General features: G+C 48.2%; 1 protein-coding gene across 1 annotated transcript; it reads right to left on the bottom strand.

Moving 5' to 3' along the window:
* Positions 1-13,598: 13,598 nt before the first annotated feature.
* Positions 13,599-19,968, bottom strand: BARHL2 (BarH like homeobox 2). Its single transcript, XM_046018189.1, has 4 exons — positions 19,909-19,968; positions 18,083-18,767; positions 16,006-16,231; positions 13,599-14,264 (listed from the first exon to the last, which is right to left on the bottom strand). Exons 2-4 carry the CDS (start codon positions 18,705-18,707, stop codon positions 13,952-13,954), a joined length of 1,164 nt encoding a protein of 387 aa, XP_045874145.1. The 5' UTR covers positions 18,708-18,767; positions 19,909-19,968; the 3' UTR covers positions 13,599-13,951.
* Positions 19,969-20,971: the final 1,003 nt, after the last annotated feature.

The raw sequence follows: 20,971 nt of genomic DNA, 5'->3' as shown, positions 1-20,971 counted from the left end.
GATGTTGAATCTCTCAGGGTGGCCTTTAATTCATTGTTTATAAATGGTTTAAACAGATCTATCTCTGTTAGTCAGTAGAAACTCGCATAGACTGGGAAACAAAGCCTAACCCTGATCTTGTCAGTCTAGCTCATCACTTAACCTGTACCTCACACAATGACTCCAGAAGAAAAGCAACTAAAATTTTAAGTCTCCAAATTCAACAGTTGAAATCTCCCAAGCTCTCCCTATCAAACTCTGTCATTATTGAAAAAATAAAAATAAAAACAGAAAGAGAGGAAGGAACGAAGGAACGAACAAGGCAGGCAGGCTCAAAACAAAACCTGGCCACTGGAGAAAGCACTGCTACAAATAACAAAGGTTTAGATAATTACAGCTTTTCACCAGCCAAGGGTCGTCTCATCCCAATGACAGGGTTCTGAGGAAACACAAGGACTGTTTCCCATTCTACCATTAAATAGGCTGGGGGAACTACTCTCCAGATTGAGAACCAACCTCTTATAATATTAATCAACACAGGAGCTACTCTGCCAGTGGTCAACTCCACTACAATTAAATAGTCCCTAAAAACAAAATAAAACAACAACAACAAATAGTCTCTTCCTCAGAGTAATACATTTATTCAAATAGTGGGAATTTAAATAAGCCATAATGTGTCCTTATTTCTAAACCTAGACCCCTTTGCTTAGGACCTTTGCAAGATAAACACCCACTTCTCCTTGATAAATCTGCTCGTGTCCACTTATTAGGGTGAGATTTCCTAGAAAAACATCATGCTACCATTTCTTTCTCTCAAAAGGGAGAAATAACTCTTGAGTTCAGATCTCCTGAACTAAAATCCTGCTAATCAAATCCTCAAGAAAATCCAAACCCTTTTTCTTTCTTATGTATTTTATAAACCAAAGAAGATCAAATTTCAGATCCATTTCCATCATTAGATTTAGTGTCCCCTAGTCTATGGGCAAAATCCCCCATGGACATAGGCAGATTCATAGTGTCCCTCTTTCCCTTAAAATCCAAACTGATCCCTTAAAACCTCTTCCCAAAATTAATCAACACCCTGTAAACAAGAAAGCTTTACATAAAATCTATCATACAGTACTATAACGCACAGGGGTTTATTATTCCCTGCACCAGTCCTTTTAACACACCTACTCTACCTTTAAGAAAACCTAATGGCCAAGGATAGAGATTTGTCCAAGATCTCTGAGCAATAAATAATACTGTTGCTCCCTGCCATCTTCTTGTTCCTAATCCCCATACATTATTGGCATCCATCCCTACCAAAAGCAAAATTTTCACCGTAATCCAGTTATGCCGCACCTTATTCAGTAATTCCAATTGATAAGGCTAGTCAATATCTGTTTCATTCTACTTGGGAAAAATTATAGTATACCTGGACAATAAGGCCCCCAGGATTTTTACTGGAAGTCCTTTTTACTTCTCACAAATTTTAAAAGCTGACTTAGACAATATAAAATTTTCTGGAGACTCCACCTTACTACAACATTGAGGCAAAATGATTTACTTCTCTGATCACCCTCTAAGTCCTCCTCATAAGACGATATTCACCTGTTAAAACTCTTATGACTAAGGGACAAAAGGTCTCAAAGAAAAAGTTGCAATTTGTTCCAACTCGAGTCCGATATTTAGGACATTTAATCTCAAAACCAGGGCTATCTCTAGATCCTGGTAGGCTTCATGGCATCTTGAGCTTCCCAAAACCTAAAACCAAATGTCATTTACAGAGTTTGCTTGAGCTAGCTGGTTATTGTTGCGATCGGATTTCAAACTTCTCCTTAATGGCTCAACCCCTGTGTGTCTTTTTTTTTTTTTAAGATTTTATTTATTTATTTGACAGAGAGAGAGATCACAAGTAGGCAGAGAGGCAGGCAGAGAGAGAGGAGGAAGCAGGCTCCCCGCGGAGCAGAGAGCCCGATGCGGGGCTCGATCCCAGGACCCTGAGATCACGACCTGAGCCGAAGGCAGCAGCTTAATCCACTGAGCCACCCAGGCGCCCCAACCCCTGTGTGTCTTATTAAAAACTACTAAACCTGACCCCATTACCTAGGAAAACAAAGAAGGGCTGGCTTTTAAAACCTTGAAGGAAGTTTTAATAAATCCACCTGTCCTTGGACATCAAAACTATCACCTACCCCTTTTCCTTTTTGTATATGAAAAGGAGGGAAATGCCCTCAGAGTACTTACCCAAATACATGGAGGCTACCACACCAACATCTAGGTTACTACAGCCAACAGTTGGATCCCATGGTCCCCCTGTCCATGCCTTAGGGCTGTCACTTCCATTGCCTTTCTGGGAAAGGCCACTGAAGAAATCGTTATCAGGATCTTCTTTGACGTCCTTGTACCTCACAAGATTGAAGCTCTCTTGAACCACACCCAACACCTCTCAGCAAGCCTCTTCTAGGAAATTCAGTTGCTAACCTCCCCTCCTATCATTCTTGTTTGTCGTATCAATCTCAACCCTGCTGCTCTTCTTCCTTATTCCATTGGTGAAATCCCCATGACTGTTTGACTTTGACAGATTACGTATTAATTCCTCATGATAACTTACACAAAACCTCCCCGGGAAAATGTTGATTTCTCAAGGTTTACTGATAGCTCTTACCTGATAAATGAAAATGTTAAGTGGTATCCTGGATGTGTGATACCAACTCATTTTGAGGTCATTGTGGCTGCACTCTTACCTTAGGCTGCTTCAGCCCAACAAGCTGAATTACATGCTCTTACTCAAGCATGTATTCTAGCTAAAGATAAAACCACAAACACCTATACTAGTAGGCAGCATATTTTGAGACTAGTCCATGATTTTGGAATGTTATGGAAACAACAAAGTTTTCTTGCTTCCAGCAGAGACAAAATTAAAAATGGTCCTTGTGTTCAAGATTTATTAGATGCTATACTCCTTCCAGCAGCTGTGGCTGTTATTAAAGTCCCTGGGCATTCTAACTCCGATGCTCTGGAAGCCAAAGGAAACCACTCAAGATGTCTTTACAAAAAAATGCTGCTCTTATGGGATCCATAGACCAAACCTCTATCATGGTCCGGAGAACTACTTCCCCCAGTGATGACCTAAGAGAATTAACCAAAGATATATACAACAATTGGTCCCTAAAAAAGAAAAAAAAATTGGAGATCTAAAGGCTGTTGGTGTCATCAAGAAAATAAACTCTAGTTCTGACTACCAGTCCTGCCAGAAAATCTAAAATTTCCATTAATAACTACCATACATGAATTAAGTCACTGATAAAATGATAATGTTCATGAATCCACATTGGTGAAAAACATCTGCAAGGCACAAAAAAAAGTGCTTATCTTGCTTATTCCATCTGTCCTAAATTTAAATGAAGAAAACTCATCTATATTGCCTCCAGGTATCTTAGTTTTTTTTTTTGTTTTTTTTTTTTTTTTTAAAGATTTATTTATTTGACAGATAGAGATTACAAGTAGGCAGAGAGGCAGGCAGAGAGAGAGAGAGGAGGAAGCAGGTTCTGCGCTAAGCAGAGAGCCTGATGCGGGGCTCGATCCCAGGACCCTGGGATCATGACCTGAGCTGAAGGCAGAGGCTTTAACCCGCTGAGCCACCCAGGCACCCCCAGGTATCTTAGTTTACCCAAAGAATTATTCGAGGTTTGGCAAATGGCTATCATACAATTGCCCCCGTCTCATGGATGTAAGTACGTTCCAGTTCCAGTAATGGTTTGTATGTTTTCATATTGGACTGAAGATCTCCCATGTAGACAGGTAAATCTTCTGTACCTGAAATGCTGTTGGAAAAGATTATTCTCTCTTGGCCTTCATAGTGTCTGGGAAATCCATTTATGATCAAATACTTGACAAGTCTATGCTGTCTGGCCAGTTCTGCAATACTTTCATTGTGTTTATTGTCCTCAGGCCTCAGGACTAGTCTAACATACAAATGGAGTTACTGACTCAGCTAAATTAGTGGAAACCATCCAAATACCTTGGCAAAAGCATTATCATTGTTCCTTCTAAATCTTAGATCTACTTCCTTTTGGATGCATACACTTTCACCATTTCGACCAGGTCGTGATCTCAGGGTCATGGGATTAAGCCCCAAGCCGGGCTCTGCAAGCTCTAGTTGAGCTTCTCTCTCTGCCTTTCCCTCTGCTCCTGCCTTGCCCCCCCCCCCCAACGTGTTCTCTCTTTCTCTCTCTCTAAAAATAAATAAATCTAAAATAAAATAAAATACTTATAGGATGGTCAATGCACTTAGCCACAACTAACAAAGGAGGGGGGTATATGTTAATTTTGCCAAGACCAGATCGAGTCCATAGAGAATAATCACACTTTGGTAGAACAATCTTTCAACAGTGCACTCCCTGGAGATGACGACATCAAACATCACACTTTTAGCCTAGAAATTTCGTCTATTGGAAAAGACGTCTCCCAAAAGATTCTTCAACCTTGCTGAAAATGCCCCTACCATTGGTTATTAACTAATTCCTGTGTAGCCAAACTTCAAGGAATAGTTGTCTGAGATTCATGTATCACATGTAAAAAACAAACAAACAAACAAAACCCAAATCTGAATGAACTGGTGACCTGAAACTGAAAATTTCTAGGAACAAAGATAGATGACATCTGGAGTAAACAGTTCACCGAAGCTATCTGGACAAGGCCTATAAAATTTTCTGTTCTTTTTTTTTTTTTTTTAATTACTCTGTGTTTAGTTAAATCAGGTCTTTCAGGTCTTTGGTTGATCTTTCTTTCATTTTTCTACTGTCCTTTACTTTACTTGTCCTTTACTTTAACACATCCTTTTAGCCCCACATTACAAAAACTCTCTGATTCTGCTAAAATTACTAATTCTTAGATTTGTACCAGAACAGATATTACTCATGATGAATCTGAATTGGTGGCCTGGCCATTATCTTTAGAAGGATGACAAAACCTATCTGGTAAGGATGTAGGATTTTCCTTTGGTAGTTTTGGAGCTATACCTGTCCTTCCTTCTAGAAGACTGGTTCCAAATACTATGGTTTTCCCTTGAGTGCCCCCCACCCATAAAGGATCATTTCTCACTCAGGCCTAGACTCTTACCCCAATTTTTTCTTTATGTTTCAAAAACAGTGACAGAAATGCCAAAATTGTAGGATAACTCTTATTAAATATTTGTGACTATAGTATTTCATATGGTCCAAATGAGCATGAACTCACTTCCTATTTGGAATCCAGAAGACTATATCATCTCTTCCATTAATATATCTCTATGGTGGGGAAATGAAAACCATAATAATACCAGAAAACAGGAAGCCAATGTGTTCTCCCTCAATGTACTTCATTGGAAATTGATGAATGGTGGAAAATCTGATGAATGGCGGAAACTTAACCTACTTTTTCCCTAGATATCTTCCGGGCCTCCACCACAACCTTACTTATACTAGATCAGTTCACTTGTTATTTAAAATATACTTTCTTCCACTTCTATAGATATTTAAGATGCCCGCATAACCATTCCCATATACTAATAAACTAGATTATCATGTGTTCTGTATAAATGATTATTTTTATGATCATGAAATTCCCTCTTTCACTCCAGGAATAAGAATATGGACAAAGGGTCCCAACTATCCCTTACTCTTAGTAGACATTGAGTGTTTCCTTTAATGTGGAAGAAACATATATTCTACACTTGCCCTTAATTGGAGGAGGTTGTAGGATCATTACCCTCACCCCAATGCCAAAATTAGAAAAACTCTTCCTTCTACTGCTTATATACTTACTCTGGGGTCTTTCTCTTATCAACTTAAAAGGATATGTTGGAACTGGGTACATTATAGTTTTGGGTGACTGCTTAGCTATAACCCTGTAGTAGGCAGAAAGGGTTTGGGACATGCTTTCGCCAGAGCTTTTTTCCTTAGATCAGAATAGCAAACCTTGAAAAAGCAATTCACAATCCTTCTATAATCATGTCTACCACTTCCAGTGTTTCTGTCCAAGATTTGAATATCAACTAACACAGATAGCCTTGCAGAAGTAATCCTGCAAAACCACAGAGTCCTACACCTCCTCACTGCTCCGCAGGGGGAACCTGCACCTTACTTGGGGAAGAATATTATTTTTATGTCAATAGCTCATGGAAAATAACACAAGAACTAAAAATAACAAAAGACGATATCAAGCTGCTAGCAGAAGTTGGCCAACCGGGACGCCTGGGTGGCTCAGTGGGTTAAGCCGCTGCCTTCGGCTCGGGTCATGATCTCAGGATCCTGGGATCGAGTCCCGCGTCGGGCTCTCTGCTCAGCGGAGAGCCTGCTTCCCTTCCTCTCTCTCTGCCTGCCTCTCTTGTGATTTCTCTCTGTCAAATAAATAAACAAAAGCTTTAAAAAAAAAAAAAAGAAGTTGGCCAACCTCCCAGAACGTGGGACATTTTCAATCTATTTAATTTAGACAATTGGGGAAACTGGTTGAGAGGTATATTTCTTTTTTCAAGATTTTAAAAATTTATTTATTTGAGAGAGAGAGAGAGAATACATGTGCAGGCACAAAAGCTTGGGGAGGGGCAGAGGAAGAGGAAGAAGCAGACTTCCCACTGAGCAGGGAGCCTAGTGCTGATGGATCCCAGGAACCTGGGGTCATGACTTGGACCTGAAGGCAGATGCTTAACCGACTGAGCCACCCAGGCACCTCGAGAGGTGTATGTCAATCAATAGCTATCATTGGGCTTTTCGTACTCAGTCTGATCGTTTTAATTAAATTTCTACTGGTTTGCATTAGTAAATAAATGCCTGCTCTCCAAATGTATGTATGAAATAAAATTATTTTTTTCTCAATGACTTTTCCTGAAACTCAACTGAGTATAGAAACTAAATAGTCCACCTTAGAAGGGCATAACTGAGATTTTTCATTTTTCAATTCTCTTGTTATTCAAATGAGCCCAAAGAAATTCCATATCATTTCCTTCCTCCCTAAGATTAGACCTCTGAGGATGGCCTTCCTCAGCTTCATGGGAAAAGACTTCTGAGGATGGTCCTTTTCACCTGCATAAGACATACAATACAATCCACCTATAAAGAAATATACTTTTGACAGAAATCAGCAAGCAATACCTGAATGATATAATTGATCAATGGTTCTTTCTATTGAAAGATCTTGATCAAAAGGCGGAAATGTAAAATAATTTCAATCTAAAATGGAACCAGAGGATATAAAATGTGGAAATCTCACATACATGCACTCAGGAAAACAAAACTTAGGGACGGAGAGACTGATTTCCCATAATCTCCCGATTTATAGAAAACTGATAATATTGCAATTTTCTTAAGTTGACAGGGAGTTGGTCAGGATTTGCTTCCTATCAACCTTGGAAATTTTTGCTTATGGTTTCCAGAGACATGAACAAGAAATGACCCAGGTCCAGTTGATCTTCCAAAATAAGCTGAATTGAGCTTTATTTATATGACTGGACCAGTTTTGTCTACTCAGGGAATTTTCAAAGCTGGTCTCCATTTGTTTTTTATTTTAACAGATGCTAACTGAGCTCTCCCCTCTTTACATTCTCTACCCATAAATATGGCCTGCCCCAAAACCCTCAATACACTTGCCTGTAGCTTGCTACAGTTAGCATGTCCCAAATTGCAACTCCTCTGCTACTTCCAAACAAACCATCTTTTTGACAATTTTGAACTTACCTCTTTTTCTTTCTTTCTTTTTTTTTTTTTTTTAGGTCGACAGAAGGTAGACTACTTTTTCACGGTAAGCACTCTGATTTTGTAGCATAGGAGTGGAGAAACAAAGTACCACCAACGCCTAATTCCTCTCCCCTGAGGCGGCATTATAAATACTTATTGCTCTATAGAAAACTTTCCCTCCCACTTCAGGGAAAGATGCACTGGAACACTTCTTCCTCCAGCCCCCAGACGCTTGGGGGCTCCCCAGTGGTGCCGGAACTTACAAAATGTAGGGAATCCATGCCACTGCAAGTCTCTATCAGCTCCTAAATTCCACTTCGCATTTCCATCCCTCCAACTGTAATGGAGAAGGGGCAGGTAATCAACAAAGAGGAGTTGGCTTCAAGAACTGAGGACAATCTGAGGAAGGCAGTCATTTACAGCCACGAGGCCTTTTGAGGGGAGGTGGAAATGGAACGGAATGCAGATATGGGCACCCACCTGGGCAAAGATTTATTAGCGTTGTCGGAAAAGGAAAAGCCCTTATATTCTCTTCCGAGCCCACTGACATGTGAGAGAGGGGGGCCCTGCTCTGTAGGCCCAGCCCTAGCACCGACCGTGAAAAGCATCTGGACTCCTGCCCCTGCTCTCAAGTGTCCCTGTCCTAATGCACGCATTCCTGCCTGAAACACGGCCGGTAACCGGGCGCCGGGACTTGTGGCCGCGGGCCTGTCCTGGGGGGTGGGGGGCGCAGAGGAGCGCAGAGTCTCGGCTGGGGCGCGCGCCGTGGGAGACCCCGCTTGGAGCCCGAGCGCTGCCGCGGACCGTGAGAGCCTCTGCTCAAACCGCGGGCTGCAGTGTGAGCGCGAATCGTTGGCAGAAAGGGGAGGATCTCTGCACGAAAGAATCAAGTCTGGCGGCCAGAGATAGGGGCAGGTGGGGGTGGGAATCCATCAGCTCCGCAAAGTGACAAAGCCCTTTTATCGTAAATCAAGTTCAATCTCGCGCGCTTGAAGGTCCTCTTCTTTCTGTGGAGCTCCCGCGGAGGCGACCCGCTCGCTGTCCTGGACCGGATAGAAGCGGAAGCCGGGAGACTCCCAGGACTGCGGGAAGAAGGACCGGGGTGGGAGCGGCGGTGGGGGTCCCGGCCTCCGCTCCACTCGCCTTGAGAGCGCTTCTCCTGGGCTTCCATCGGCCGAGGCGGCGGTTCGCGGAGCAGTCCGGGGAGCGCGAGCAGAGGAAGGAAAAAGCGCCATTTAGAGCGATTGCACTGGCGACCTCGAGGCGTCCGCGGCGCAAGGGCTTCGAAGCCGCAGACCTGAGGCCCCGCTCCTCCCCAGTCGGCTTCCACTAAGAACTCATTAAATAGGGACGGTTTAGAGTTGATCTGTCACTGAGCACTACTTACCCCGAGATCTTTGGGTTTTTGAATTACTTTATTGATCTGAAGATTTTCTTCTTTGGAATGTGACCCTGTTTGGACTTAGAGCTAATCAGGAAACGCTGCGAGGGAGGGCTCTTTGTAATCACCTCGCGGACCTCCCCCGCGAGCGCCGTCGACCCTTCCCCGGCGCGTCCCTGGCGCTCGCCTAGGCTTTGCGGGGAACCAGGCAGCCCCCGGCGCTACGCTCCACCGCGCGGCCTGGGAGCTGTCTGTGGTGCTAGGAGAGGGAACTCGGGAGAGCGAGGCCCCGGGGAAGAGACCGGCGGAGGCGGAGAAGAAACAGAACGCCGTGTTGGCCAAGACGGTCCACCCAGCAACACTGAGACCGATGAAGACCTTCAAAATTCAGCCGGAAGGAGGGGAGGAAAAAAGTCCCTTCTGGGTCATCGCATCGCCCTGAGGCAGCTGACCTGTTTTTCCAATGCAAGAGGGCAGTAATACCTCCCTTTTTCTGAAAGCGCACAACCTCAGCCCTACACACTTACCCCTACTCAGCCCTGGGGGTGTTCAGCTTGCCAGAAGTAAGAAGGGAGGGGCAGTGGGCCCAAACCATGCGCCCCAACTCCAGGGAATGAATCAAGCAGTAGAGAGCCAGGCTGGGAACTGGCCAAGAAAGTGGGACCAGACAAACACCTAGTGGGAGACTCAAGGAGGCTAGAGGCACTTTCCATGGTCCATGGGGGTAAACCCTGGGAAAGCCCCCACTCATCCTTCTGCTCGTACCCCTGTAGCCAACAGCCAAGGCAAGAGCCTGCTTTCCCTAAGAATTCAGAGCTATGCAGGAAACATCATTCCCCTTGGAGTCTCCACCCTGCCCTTGCCCATTCCCACCAGTAGTGAAAAGTCAGTCTCTTCCCAAGAACGTTGACTTGTAGCCTGCCTGGCTTTTTAGAAAACTAAGTAGCTCTCTTCCAGTATATTTTTGTAACCACGTGGCTTAACAGGAACTAGTTTCCTTAGCCCTGGGGAGAGCTTTTCCAAATATTTTTAGAAAGTTAAAAATGTAACAAAACAAACTACTCACAAGCCACCCTTTTAAAGAGGGGAGGTGGGATTCAGCAGACTCCTGGGGAAGAGCTGCCTAGGCAAGGAGTCAGATGGCAGGGAGAGAGGAGGGAAGTCTTGGTTTGAGGGTAAGTGGGTTTTATTTGCAACAGAGGAAATCCGCTGTCTAATTTGCCATCGTGTGGGCTTTCTTTTTAAGGGGTGGAGCAAAAATAAACTGATACAAGGTGGTAGGTATATTTGCTGGAGGCTAAAGACAGCCGCAATCGTTACTTTACAACTCATTGAAAATTGCTGGCTTGGACTAGACTGGCTGGATGCTGGCCAGGCAGTCAACTTTTCACTTCACACTCACTACAGATTTCTGTTAGGTTAGGTGGGGTCCTGGAGCTGACATGGGGGTGGGCAAATCTAAAGGGGTCCCTGTAGGTGTTTAAGCACCTCTCTGAAACAAGTTCGTTTTCCTGGGTTTCTGTAGGAAGAAAGATTGCCACTCCAAGCCCCTGTTTTACCAGTCCCCAAGTTAATCACAGGACCAAACCAAATAAAGTCTAACTGTAGAGCGCCCTTCAGACACCAAGTGAAACTAGGGGAAAAGAAAAGGAGCACAGCACCCAGGGACGGCTGTCCTCTGGGCCTCCACAATGGACTCACATCTCCCATGAGAAAAGACCTTTGCCTGTTATCTTTGTTCTTTCTTTTCAGGAAACCTAGGGTTGCACTCCTCATCTCTCAGCCAACCCCCTATCTTTGTAGGGCAAGCACAGAAGAACAGAGAGACCCCTTCTGAGGAAAAGGTTGTGTTTGCATTTGACTTTTAAGCAATAGTTTGGGGATATTTGAATATAAGGGCACCTGCTGAGGTGTGCTTTGCCGTACTGAAGCAGAAAGAAAAGAAGGAAAAGAAGAAATTTGGCCAATTTTCATCCTAAAACTATGCCCACCCCCGACAGCCAATTTGCCAATTTCAAAACACATTTAGAAGGGAACTGACACTTTTAGCTGCCCAATTTCAGGGGTTGAAGAAAACATGACTTTGAAGAAAAGCCAATTTAGGAAGACTCTGGTGCATCCAGAGTAATGGCTAACAGCAGTGGAATATAAAGCTAATTAAGAAACCTTGGTTTGTATAGACAATGCGTCCCCCTGCATTGTCCACCTACGGAGTCCAAGTTCAGCCTTGAGAGTGAAAGGACAGCAGACAGCCTCCTCTGCAGAGTGGCTGGTGAGCTACTGGCTGGCTGCTGGTAGCAGATGGGTGCTCTAGCCTTGTTTGTATTTGTAGGTTTGTTTATGTGTTTTTCCCAACTGGACCTGAGGTCATTCTTCATAGGGAATATGTTATGTGTGAACTCCGGTGACTTCCCAGGTCCCTCTTGTGCCCAAAGCTGACTGGCCCTGGGACAAGTGCAGATAAAAGCTATAGTCAACCCCCCCCCCCCTTTCCTAGCTTTGGAAAGTGCCAATTTAGGCCCACACAGAGCATTTTGAACTATTGAAACTTGATTTTTAAACCCAACAGCAGCTAAGCTGGAACAAGGTGGGTCTCCTAGAGTGCCCAGGCATTGGGCATTCCCCACTGCACCCAGTGATGCCCAGTTTCCAGCCCAACCCAGCTGTCTTGAGTTTGCCCTGGCTCAGCAGGAAGAAGATGAGAAGGGCCAATCCAGACCCTTTTGTTAGAATCAACCGAGACCAAGACCACTTTTAAAGCAAATTGATGAGCTAGATAGAAATCTGCAAACCACTCCCTAATTAGCCAAGGTCTGATCAAGGCGCCTGAGGCAATCTCCTCCTGGATTTCACCTCTTTCTTTCCTTCTTCCTTCCCACCCCTCCCCAATACACACTCCCACAGCACTCCACTTTTTTAAAAAAAAAATGTTTTTAACTCCACTAAGGTTCAATATCAGAGAAAGTTGGAGGATGGGTCTGGATGTGTTTTAGCCGCATGTTTACCCCTTTGACACTGTACTCAGGCAGGTGTGAGGCTAGAGATATAAGAATACCCAGATGGGGGATCTGACTCTGGCCCTTCAGGAAATGACCCTGGAGCTGCAGAAGGTGGAAGCAGCTCTAGAACTGATCCCCTGCTCAGTTGTTCCACGCGTAGTCTTGAATGCTGAGCCTAGGGGGGTGGGATGCACCTAGTCTGGCAGGGTGCACCTGAAGCCAGGGCACAGGTACTACCCATATTTACACCCCATTCATTCTCTCTCTCTTTCACACACACACACACACACACACACACACACACACACACACACACACATTCCTAGGGCAGGCATCGGACCTCCTCCACCCTCTGGGCAGGGCCTTTCATTTTGTGGTCCCAACCCCTGCAAGGATACTGATAAAAAGCTTGGCATGCCTGTCCTGGCTGAACTTGGATTTCTGCTCCAAGGCATCTTAGCACAACCAACTCACTAGGACCAGAGGTTCGCAGAGGCTGGGGGCCCAATGTCCGCGAGAGAATGCGAAGGCAAGGATCAAAGACGCCTCAAGGGTTTGTTAGCTGGGCCTCTTTGAGGCCCCCCGGCGCCCTAATTGCGCTCCCCACAGCTGCCCGCTCACAGGCTGTCCCGCCGCCGCGTGGTCACGGGGCTGCGGGCTGCGGAACAGCTGCGAGGCCCGAGGAGCATCCAGTCGCCCGCTGCCCGGCGCCGGGGACCCTCACTGCCCCGGGGAAGAGCCCCAGGAGGAGGAGGAGGGGCAGACAGCCCCGGGTCAGCTGGGGCTGCCAGGCAGGCCAGGAGCAGGGAAAGTTGGCGGCCCACTTGGCCGGCACCAACAGCCTACGAGCAGAGACTTCTCCCCTGGCCTGGCGAGCTGCTCTGAAATCATCCACTTAAAAAGAAAAGAATTCACACATCAAATAACTGCTCGGAAGAGGCCAGCAGGAAAACTGGAGCTGTTTTTATATAAGTCAACCCAAAGTCTTTACAGATTTTATAAAGTCCTAGTATTACCAGAGGGATTTTTTTCCCCCTAAACCAAGTCAGGCATCTCATCACAGTACATTCTGCTGTAGTAAAATCAGCTCCCTTGAATTTCATCGCTTGTTAAAAAAAGATAAACTTTATTTTTGTAATTTTCAATCACAAAAAAATCTATATTTTTGTCTAAGCATTTATTTACTGAATCAAAAAGACATGAAAAGAAAAATCATGTTTTACTAACGTATATAAGTGACTCTTTTTTGGACAACATATAATAAATATGATATATCACTTATCACTCAGTCTTTCAAATGTACATTTTTTTTTTCATATTATGGAGCATGCCACTTTTCCAAAAGAAAAAAGGTCATGAGAAATCAGTGCAAAGTTCTCAATTACCCTCCTCTTTTCTCTGGGGCAGACGGAATGTCCGCAGCAACGCCCTGTGCCTCAGAATTGAGGCTGTCTGTCCATCTACAATTCTCTCTGCCTCTACGGCTTCCTCTCCGTGCCCTCCATACTTCCCTCCTTACCCCTCCCCCCTCCCTCCCTCCTGCTTGTCCCTAAAGTCATTTTTAAAAAGAGCTTGAGGTTCTGTTTTAGTTGATGTTTTCACTTACTGGTCTCACTTTGCGTGGGGTCGGCGTTTTCCCCAGTCACACTGCTGTGGGGAGCTCCCCAGCCCTGTTTCTGGGGGTTGGGGAGATGAGAGCAGAGGGCTGGTTCCTCTTTGGGGGACCCCCTCCCACTGGTGAGCGGCTTCTTCTCTTACTTCTCGGCTTCCCCGGGGTCGCTCCTGCTCCTGAGGGAGGCCCTGCCCCCTGGTGCGGGGCAAGGAGGGCAGCTGTCCGGCCGGTCAGGGTGGGGACGGGAAGGGAAGGGACTGCAGCGCGGTCGATCGCTGTCTCTTCACCGGGGGTGCGGGGTACCTGGGATGGGGCTGGACAAGGGGTTGAGGGCCGGCTGCCCCCCGGGCCCCAGGCCGTGGATGAGCACGCGGGGAACCAGGGGCCGCTGCAGCTGGGGATGGGGCGCGGGGGGAGTCCGGTACATGCTGCTGTACATGGCTGCGGCAGCCGCGGCGGCCGTGGTGCTGTCCACGCTGCCCAGCAGGCTTGGGTGGTAGAAATAAGGCGACGGGAACATCCTCTGCAGGGCCGAGTAGTTCCCCGCCTCGGCCAGCAGCTCCAGGCCCACCGCAGTCTGCCGCTTCCACTTGGTCCTGAAAAAAAGCGGGCGTGCGTGCACCCCGCAGCTGTGGGAACAGTCCAGGCACCAGACCCTTTCTTCTCTCACCCTCTCCAGGCTTCTCTTTCTTGGGAGACAGAGAGACTGCAGACTGCGAAAGCTCTGAGAGCCAGGAATGAAGCACACCTTCTAGGCCCCCTCCCTACCCTCTTGCTCACAGAATGGCCCAAATTCATGTCAGTTTCATAAATTACACCCTTAATGTCTGAGACATTCGTAAATGAAATTCTATAAGCTTCCCCGCCTTTTCCTTTCTGTTCTGCTGTTGCCCCTTACAATTGGGTTACTTCCTGAAACTTTCCTGAAGGCCAACGGAGACGACTCTTTCTGTAGGCAGTCTTCTCCCTCCTCCCCTAATTCCTTTCCCCAAGGGCCCCCCACAATCCCAGTGTCCACTCTTTGCCCCTCCCCCTTTCCTCCAGTCCAAGTGAGAAGAAACCATAAACAAAAGGACACAGAGCCTCCTGGGCTTCAGACCCTGTCCCTCTCAGTTCCCAGAGCTGTGGAGACACGTCCCTCTCCACAGCCTCACAGGACCTTACAGTGGGTGGGGGGCTTGGGGCAAGGAAGGCACACACCAACGTTTCAAAATTAAATTCATTTGAAAGAGGGCTCTCCCAAGGTGACAGCACGTCAGGGCCATTTGGGTGGGGGATGCATTTCAAGATATTTTCTCCTCTGAGAGAGAGTAACAATTAAAACCTGTGATCGGCTTTTCTTGGTCTCCTCCCTCCTCCACAGTACCCCGCTAGGAAGAAGAAGCAAACAGGCCTTTGCTCAAATGCCCCATGAAGGAGCTCAGGGCTGGTGGGCCATCCATACCCAGCAGCTTCAGCCAAATTAATAAACATGTCGCCCATTTTAAATTGGCTACAAATGACACTAATGTTTTCCGACAGAATTAGGGTGGCTGAAGCCGTATGTAATGAGACAGAAAATTATGGTAAAGATGACAACTGGATGGGCATTTCCAACTGCACTTATGGACGATTAGAAGACAAATGAGAGAAAAGGAGGGGGGGAGGAAAAAATCTAGACAAGGGTGTCTACTGCCAGGCTTGGAAATACGGCACAACTTCAGCCTCAGCTTGCCTGGGTCCTCGCTACAGTTCAGAGACTGCAAGCGCTGCCAACCCCTTTCCAAATTTCCTTTCAGTGGAGGCAGTGGTTCCCGGCAGGCTCTGAGGTGACAAATCTAGGGAAGGGACAGACCCTCAGCCTATCTGGCTGGCTGTCTCAAAAGCCAAGGCAAGGACATTTAAGCTGAGGCCAGTGGGGCAACTCCTGCTGGATCGAAATAGCCAGGCTGTGTGGCCAGCTGCAGACCTTCGGAACCAGCCAGGGGCAGGCCCAAAGGGTGCAGGCTCTACGGACCCAGTGTCAGCTGCACAGATGTCTCAATTTGAGAAGGTGTGGCTTAATGGATCTGGGTGCAAAATGGGGGAGGGATTCCAGCCACTCGGGTTTGAGAGGAAAAGTAGCATATGCCAAGACACTCAGAAGTGCAAAATGTTCCAAACTCCAGCTGCCTCTCCGTACGTCCCTCTCACCTTGGGGGTGTGCTTCATCCCTGCTCCAGCCAGAAAGTCCACAGGGGCCCGCTCTGGGGCCTGGGAGTCCCTGGATTCTCCCGGGCCAGGAAGGAAGAGGACCGGCTCAGTGGTCCTGACCTGGATGGTCAGATGCCTTTGCTCCCCCTCCACAGCATCCCTTACCTGCGGTTCTGGTACCAGGTCTTGACTTGCGTGTCCGTGAGGTTGAGTGCAGCTGCCAGGTCCATGCGGTCCTGCACGCTCAGATATTTCTGCCGCTCAAAGCTACGCTCCAGTTGATTGAGTTGGTGGTCAGAGAAAGCTGTTCTGGCTTTGCGAGGCTTTTTGGCTCTCACAGGGGGACTCTCTCGGCTACTCGTAATCTCCCGGTCTCCTTCCTCCTTTGTTCCTATGGTAGAAACCCATAGCCATAAGACAGTGTGGAATAGGGAGAGTGGTGTGTCCTCCTGGCAAACACTTCCACATTCCCAAGCCAGCTGCTGGTCTTGGGGGACTATACTCCCACCACCCTCATCACACACAAACTTGGACCTTAGCCAAGGACCTTAGGAGGAAGAGGACCAATTTCTGGCCAAAGAGTCTAGAACTTTGTGCAGAACTCCTAAAAGGATTCTAAAAGGTTGTCTGATCTTCCTATCTTTGTAAGTTAAAAAGAAAAAAATATTTTACAATATAGGGTCCTTTTGTTATTTCGTTCACGGGGTAGGGTGGAGGGAGATTTTGTCCCATTCCTTTACTGTTTTCACTATGACTTCATTTTTTTTTAAATTTGGTACTTTTCAAAATACCTTTCTACTCTGTTTTTGGTGTGTTTGTTTGTTTGGTTTGAGGAAGGGGCACCTTTTTCATTTCACTTTTTCTGTTTACTGAAAGTTAAATGCATTTGCTTTCCCTTTTCAGATGCACTTGGGATCAAGTTCTCTGCAGCTGCTTGCGTCAAGTCTTTTAAAGCTTCAGAAAGAATATGTCACCCAGACACCAAGTAGAGCTCAAAATCACTGAGCCCATCCAGGTGACAGCCCAGAGATTTCCGGATTCTATTTGTCAACTTTGGTTTTTTACTGAAATGCTGGGAAATCAATATGTCAATCCCTCTCTGTTTGTACCCGTTTTTGCTGCACTCCTTGATCTTCCCTGCAGGAAGAACAATAATCTCTCTAATTGACCCACTGGGGAGGTTGGTGCACAAAAAATCGCCAGACCAGACTGTACATCTGTTTTGGGCACTATTATGCTAATGTTATAATAGTAAAATGAGGAGCCAATATCCTACCTTTCAGATAGTCAGCACACATCTTTCCCAGAGATGGCAAAGGTTAATACTAGTAACAGTAATGAACTTATTAGTAAAGGTAAAAAAGAATTCTCCTGGTATGTTAAAACTCTTTCGTCGTGCAAAGACCAAAACACTTCCTTATGTAATTGAGGAAAAAAATGGAAAAAGGGAGTTGAAGCACAGTTTCAACTGCTATTTTCTGATTTTACAAAAATAAACAAATCCAACTCCATAAGATTTTACTTTCATAAATGCTATTTCCCAATTACTTATAGGGAGACAAAATCTTACTGAAATACAAATAATTTGTTGGGGCCATGGAGTAAGAAGGGCATTTTAAAAACTGAAAAACTGATTATAAATTTTTACCATAGGGGCTTCCCTACATTAATCACAATCTAATAAAAAAAAGTTACTTTGTTAATCAACTCAGAAATTTTTTTCCTCATTAAATCTGGGAATTCCTGTGATGTTTAGAAAATGCAGTGGGGGGGGGTACTGAAATAATTTGCATTAAAGAATAAACGCCACGTTGTGAACACACCCCTAGACACCATGCTAGCTAAGCCGGTCTCTCTCTCTCCCACCTCCCCTCACCCCCACCCCCCATGTCTCAGCTAGAAAAATCTCTAGTCCTTCCCTTTTATCAATGAAAGTATTCCGGTCAAATCCCCTCCGCCTCCTCCCTATTCCTAATAAATAGAAATTATATAAAACAAAGAAAGGAGCAGGATGGCGGTGAAGGTTGAGAGGTGGCTATGTAACAATAAACCGAACTTCGGACGAGTCCTCGTGTCGCACGCCCAGGCCTTCCTCCCGCTTGGTTTTTGACCGGGGTGCGATCGCCCCAGAAGCTCCCTGAGTAACTCCGCAGCCGAGACTCGAGCGAGTCTGCAGGGGAGACAAGAACCAGAGGGCGAGAAGACACTAGATGGCTCGGGCGGCCGACGCGGAGCGACTCACCGTGGCATTTGATGTCGCTCTGGGAATCTTCCCGCTTGTCGAGTTTGGTTTTGCTGTCCTCCTGCTCGAGCTTTGGCCTGAAGCTCTCGTGTGCTGCGTTGTTCTCCTGCTTCGGGGTGTGGTGGGGAGAGGACACGCTGGTGCTGTAGGGTGCACACGCCGCCAGTGGTTTGCTGTCGCCCAAGATGTCCTTAATTAAAAAAGAAGAGGTGGAAGTCCTGGGGGCCGAGGCGGCCGAGCCCAGCTGCTGGGCCGGCGGTTGCTGCTGCTGCGGCGGCGGCGGCGGCTGCTGTTGGGGAGAAGGCTGCAAACTTTGCGTGGGGGCCGCGGCGGGCGGCGGCGGCGGTTGACTGTGGTGGAGGTGGTGGTGATGCTGGGGCCCTTCTGCTACCAGATGCGTCTCCGGGGGCTCCATGGTGACCGAGATGGGAGAAGAAGGCGCCGTTCCTACGGTATCAATCTCCGAACAGGGGGACGGAGTGGCCTGACTCCTAAAATCCGCGGTCCTGGCCTCGCCGAGCGGGCGGAAATCTCCATTCATCATGCCGGGGCTGCCCGAACTGGCACTGGACAAAATCGTGTCTATTCCAAAACTCGACCCGCTGGCCCCTTCCATTGTTGTCATTTCTACATGAGGTCCACGCCACGTCGCCGCTCAGCAGCCGCCCCGACCAAGCAAAGGAAGCTATCGATCGTAAAACAGAATAAACACTAAACAATGTTGTCGCGGCTTTAAAAAAAACAAAAAAAGTGGGGCGGGAAGGGAAGGAAAGATCACTGGGGGGGGGGGTGGCAACCGATGGACACTTTCGACACTTTTTGTTTTCCTTATTCATAAAGTAGGGGTGGGGAGGAGAAGGGGAGAAAGGAAGAGAGAGGGGGAAAGTTACAAAAATTGTTGAGGAAGAACGGAGCTTGCGCTCCAGGAACGACCGCGCACGTGGGGGCGGCGGAGGCGGCGCAGGGGACTCAGACGAAGACGCAGGCGGCGGGAAGTGACCCCGACGCCGCCGCCGCCACCGCTGCCGCCGCCCTCTGGGTCTGCCCACAGCCTGGCACCAGGCGGCAGCGGCGGCGGCGGACCTGGCAGGTGCAGCGACCGCGGAGCCCGGGCGGTCGCGCGCCCTCGGAGCTCCCGGGCCGCTCCCCGAGGTGGCTGCTGCGCGCGACTCGGCCGCCCTGGAGCCGAGTTTCTGAACTTTCTTGGAAAGTTGTGGAGCAGACACCGCCGCAGTGGTCGCGGCAACACGAGACGGAGAGGAAGAGAAGGAAAAGAAGGAGCAGGCGCAGGCGGAGGAGGCGGCGGAGACGCGGCGCCGAGCGACTCCGGCCGCTGCCGGGCGCGTTCGCTTGTAATCCGGCTGCTAGCGGGCGGCGCCGACCCCCTCGCGTGACGTCACGGCCTCTGCCGCCGCTCTCCGCGCCGCGTGGGGCCTGCGCCCCCGCCACCGAGGCCGCGCGCCGGGCCCCGCGCTCCCATTGGCCGCGCCCGCGCGAGCGAGCGACGCCGACGTCTCAGGAGCCAATGGACGCGCGGCTCGCGAGCCAGTCAGCGAGCGCCGCTCGAGCCCAGCTGCTCTTTTGAGAACCTGCTCAACCCCTTGCGTGCAGCCCAAGCCGAACACCTAGTCCTGCGGTGATTCCCGGTGTCCACAATCACGCGTGAGGGCAAAGGCAGAGAGGAGAGCAGAGGTGGACTAGAGAAGGGAACCGCGGGGTAAAATTAAACACAAAAAACCCACCCAGTAGAGATCTATCCGTTCTCCCGAGAAGTCCGAGGAGGGAGGAGAAAGGACAGAAAGGGAGAAGGAATCCGGCGGGCTCACCTTCGCACTCCAGCGCGGCCGCCCTCGCAGCATCCCCAAACGCGCGCTCGTGTAGTCCGAGGACACTGAGAGCAGAGGAGGGGGGTCCCTGAAGGAATCCGCGGGAAAGTGTGTAACTCCAGCAGCCGGACCTCTGGGTGGGCGGGCGGGCTCGGAGCTCTGATTTCTCCCCGGATAGCCCCGGCGCCCGAGCTGTGGCCCCCTAGGCGGCGGGTCCCCGACGGGGGTTAGAGCGCATCCACTCTGCACTCTGGGGAAGCGTGGGGGAAAGGGTCCTGCTGCTCCAAACCGCGGTCACCAATCTGGTCACCAGTCTGGGCCCGTGCTGGAAGAAATGCCTGGCCAGACACTTTCTCCCGAGCGGGGTAAATAATGCCCCGAGGCGTTCTCTAGTGGCGAGGGCGGCGGTGGTTCACTGTCCGGCTGGCACGGGGCTCAGGAACCCAGGTGGCGGGGCCGCGGCACGCACGCCGCCTCACCACCCGCCAGTTCTCTCTCTCTCCCTCTCCCTCCGCCCCCCCCCCCAAACCGGGCGCTCATTTGGAAAGGAAACAGTCACTGTGGATCCACTTGGGACCCGGAGCGTGGCATGACTGTGACGCCTCGTCGAAGGGTATCAACTTACATTATTTTCTCTAGGACGTCTCCAACCTGTCTCTTGTTGAATGTCAGGGTAATGCGAAGTGCCAGTGACAAGACGGCGTATTACTCCTGATTAAGTGCCGTGTCAACCTAATTAGCAGAGTAATTATAAGGTGCTAATGAATGATTCAAAGTTCTTTGAGTTACATTTTACTCCAAATTACCATTTTAAGAACCCTATGAATCTGAGTGGCTGGCATCGCTTCCGTGACTAGGTGCAGAATGATGGTAGAAAATGGCCTTTCAAGTCTCCAAGGGCTGGGCCGAAATCTGGGGTTTAGTTGCAGTTCTGAAGGTCCCTTTCTGTGAAACAGATTTTTTTTCCGTTGAGGACGGGGGCGATGGTGGGGGTTGGGGGGACGACCGGGTGGTGTCCGGGACGCAAAAGATCTCCTGGGACAAGATGCTGCCTTTCTGTCGG

The sequence above is a fragment of the Meles meles genome, chromosome 1 (assembly GCF_922984935.1).
Source record: "Meles meles chromosome 1, mMelMel3.1 paternal haplotype, whole genome shotgun sequence".
Classification (NCBI taxonomy): domain Eukaryota; kingdom Metazoa; phylum Chordata; class Mammalia; order Carnivora; family Mustelidae; genus Meles; species Meles meles.
The sequence above is the reverse complement of the archived record's forward strand: the minus strand, read 5'-3'. Positions and strand labels throughout refer to the sequence as shown.

Bases quoted from the DNA above. Each gene is read 5' to 3' on its own strand.
- BARHL2 (XM_046018189.1), bottom strand. From the start codon at position 18,707: ATGACAACAATGGAAGGGGCCAGCGGGTCGAGTTTTGGAATAGACACG. The intron at 16,232-18,082 runs GTGAGTCGCTCC...TTTCTACCATAG, and splicing joins GAGCGACATCAAATGCCACG to GAACAAAGGAGGAAGGAGAC. The intron at 14,265-16,005 runs GTAAGGGATGCT...GCTTTTTTTCAG, and splicing joins ACCTGGTACCAGAACCGCAG to GACCAAGTGGAAGCGGCAGA.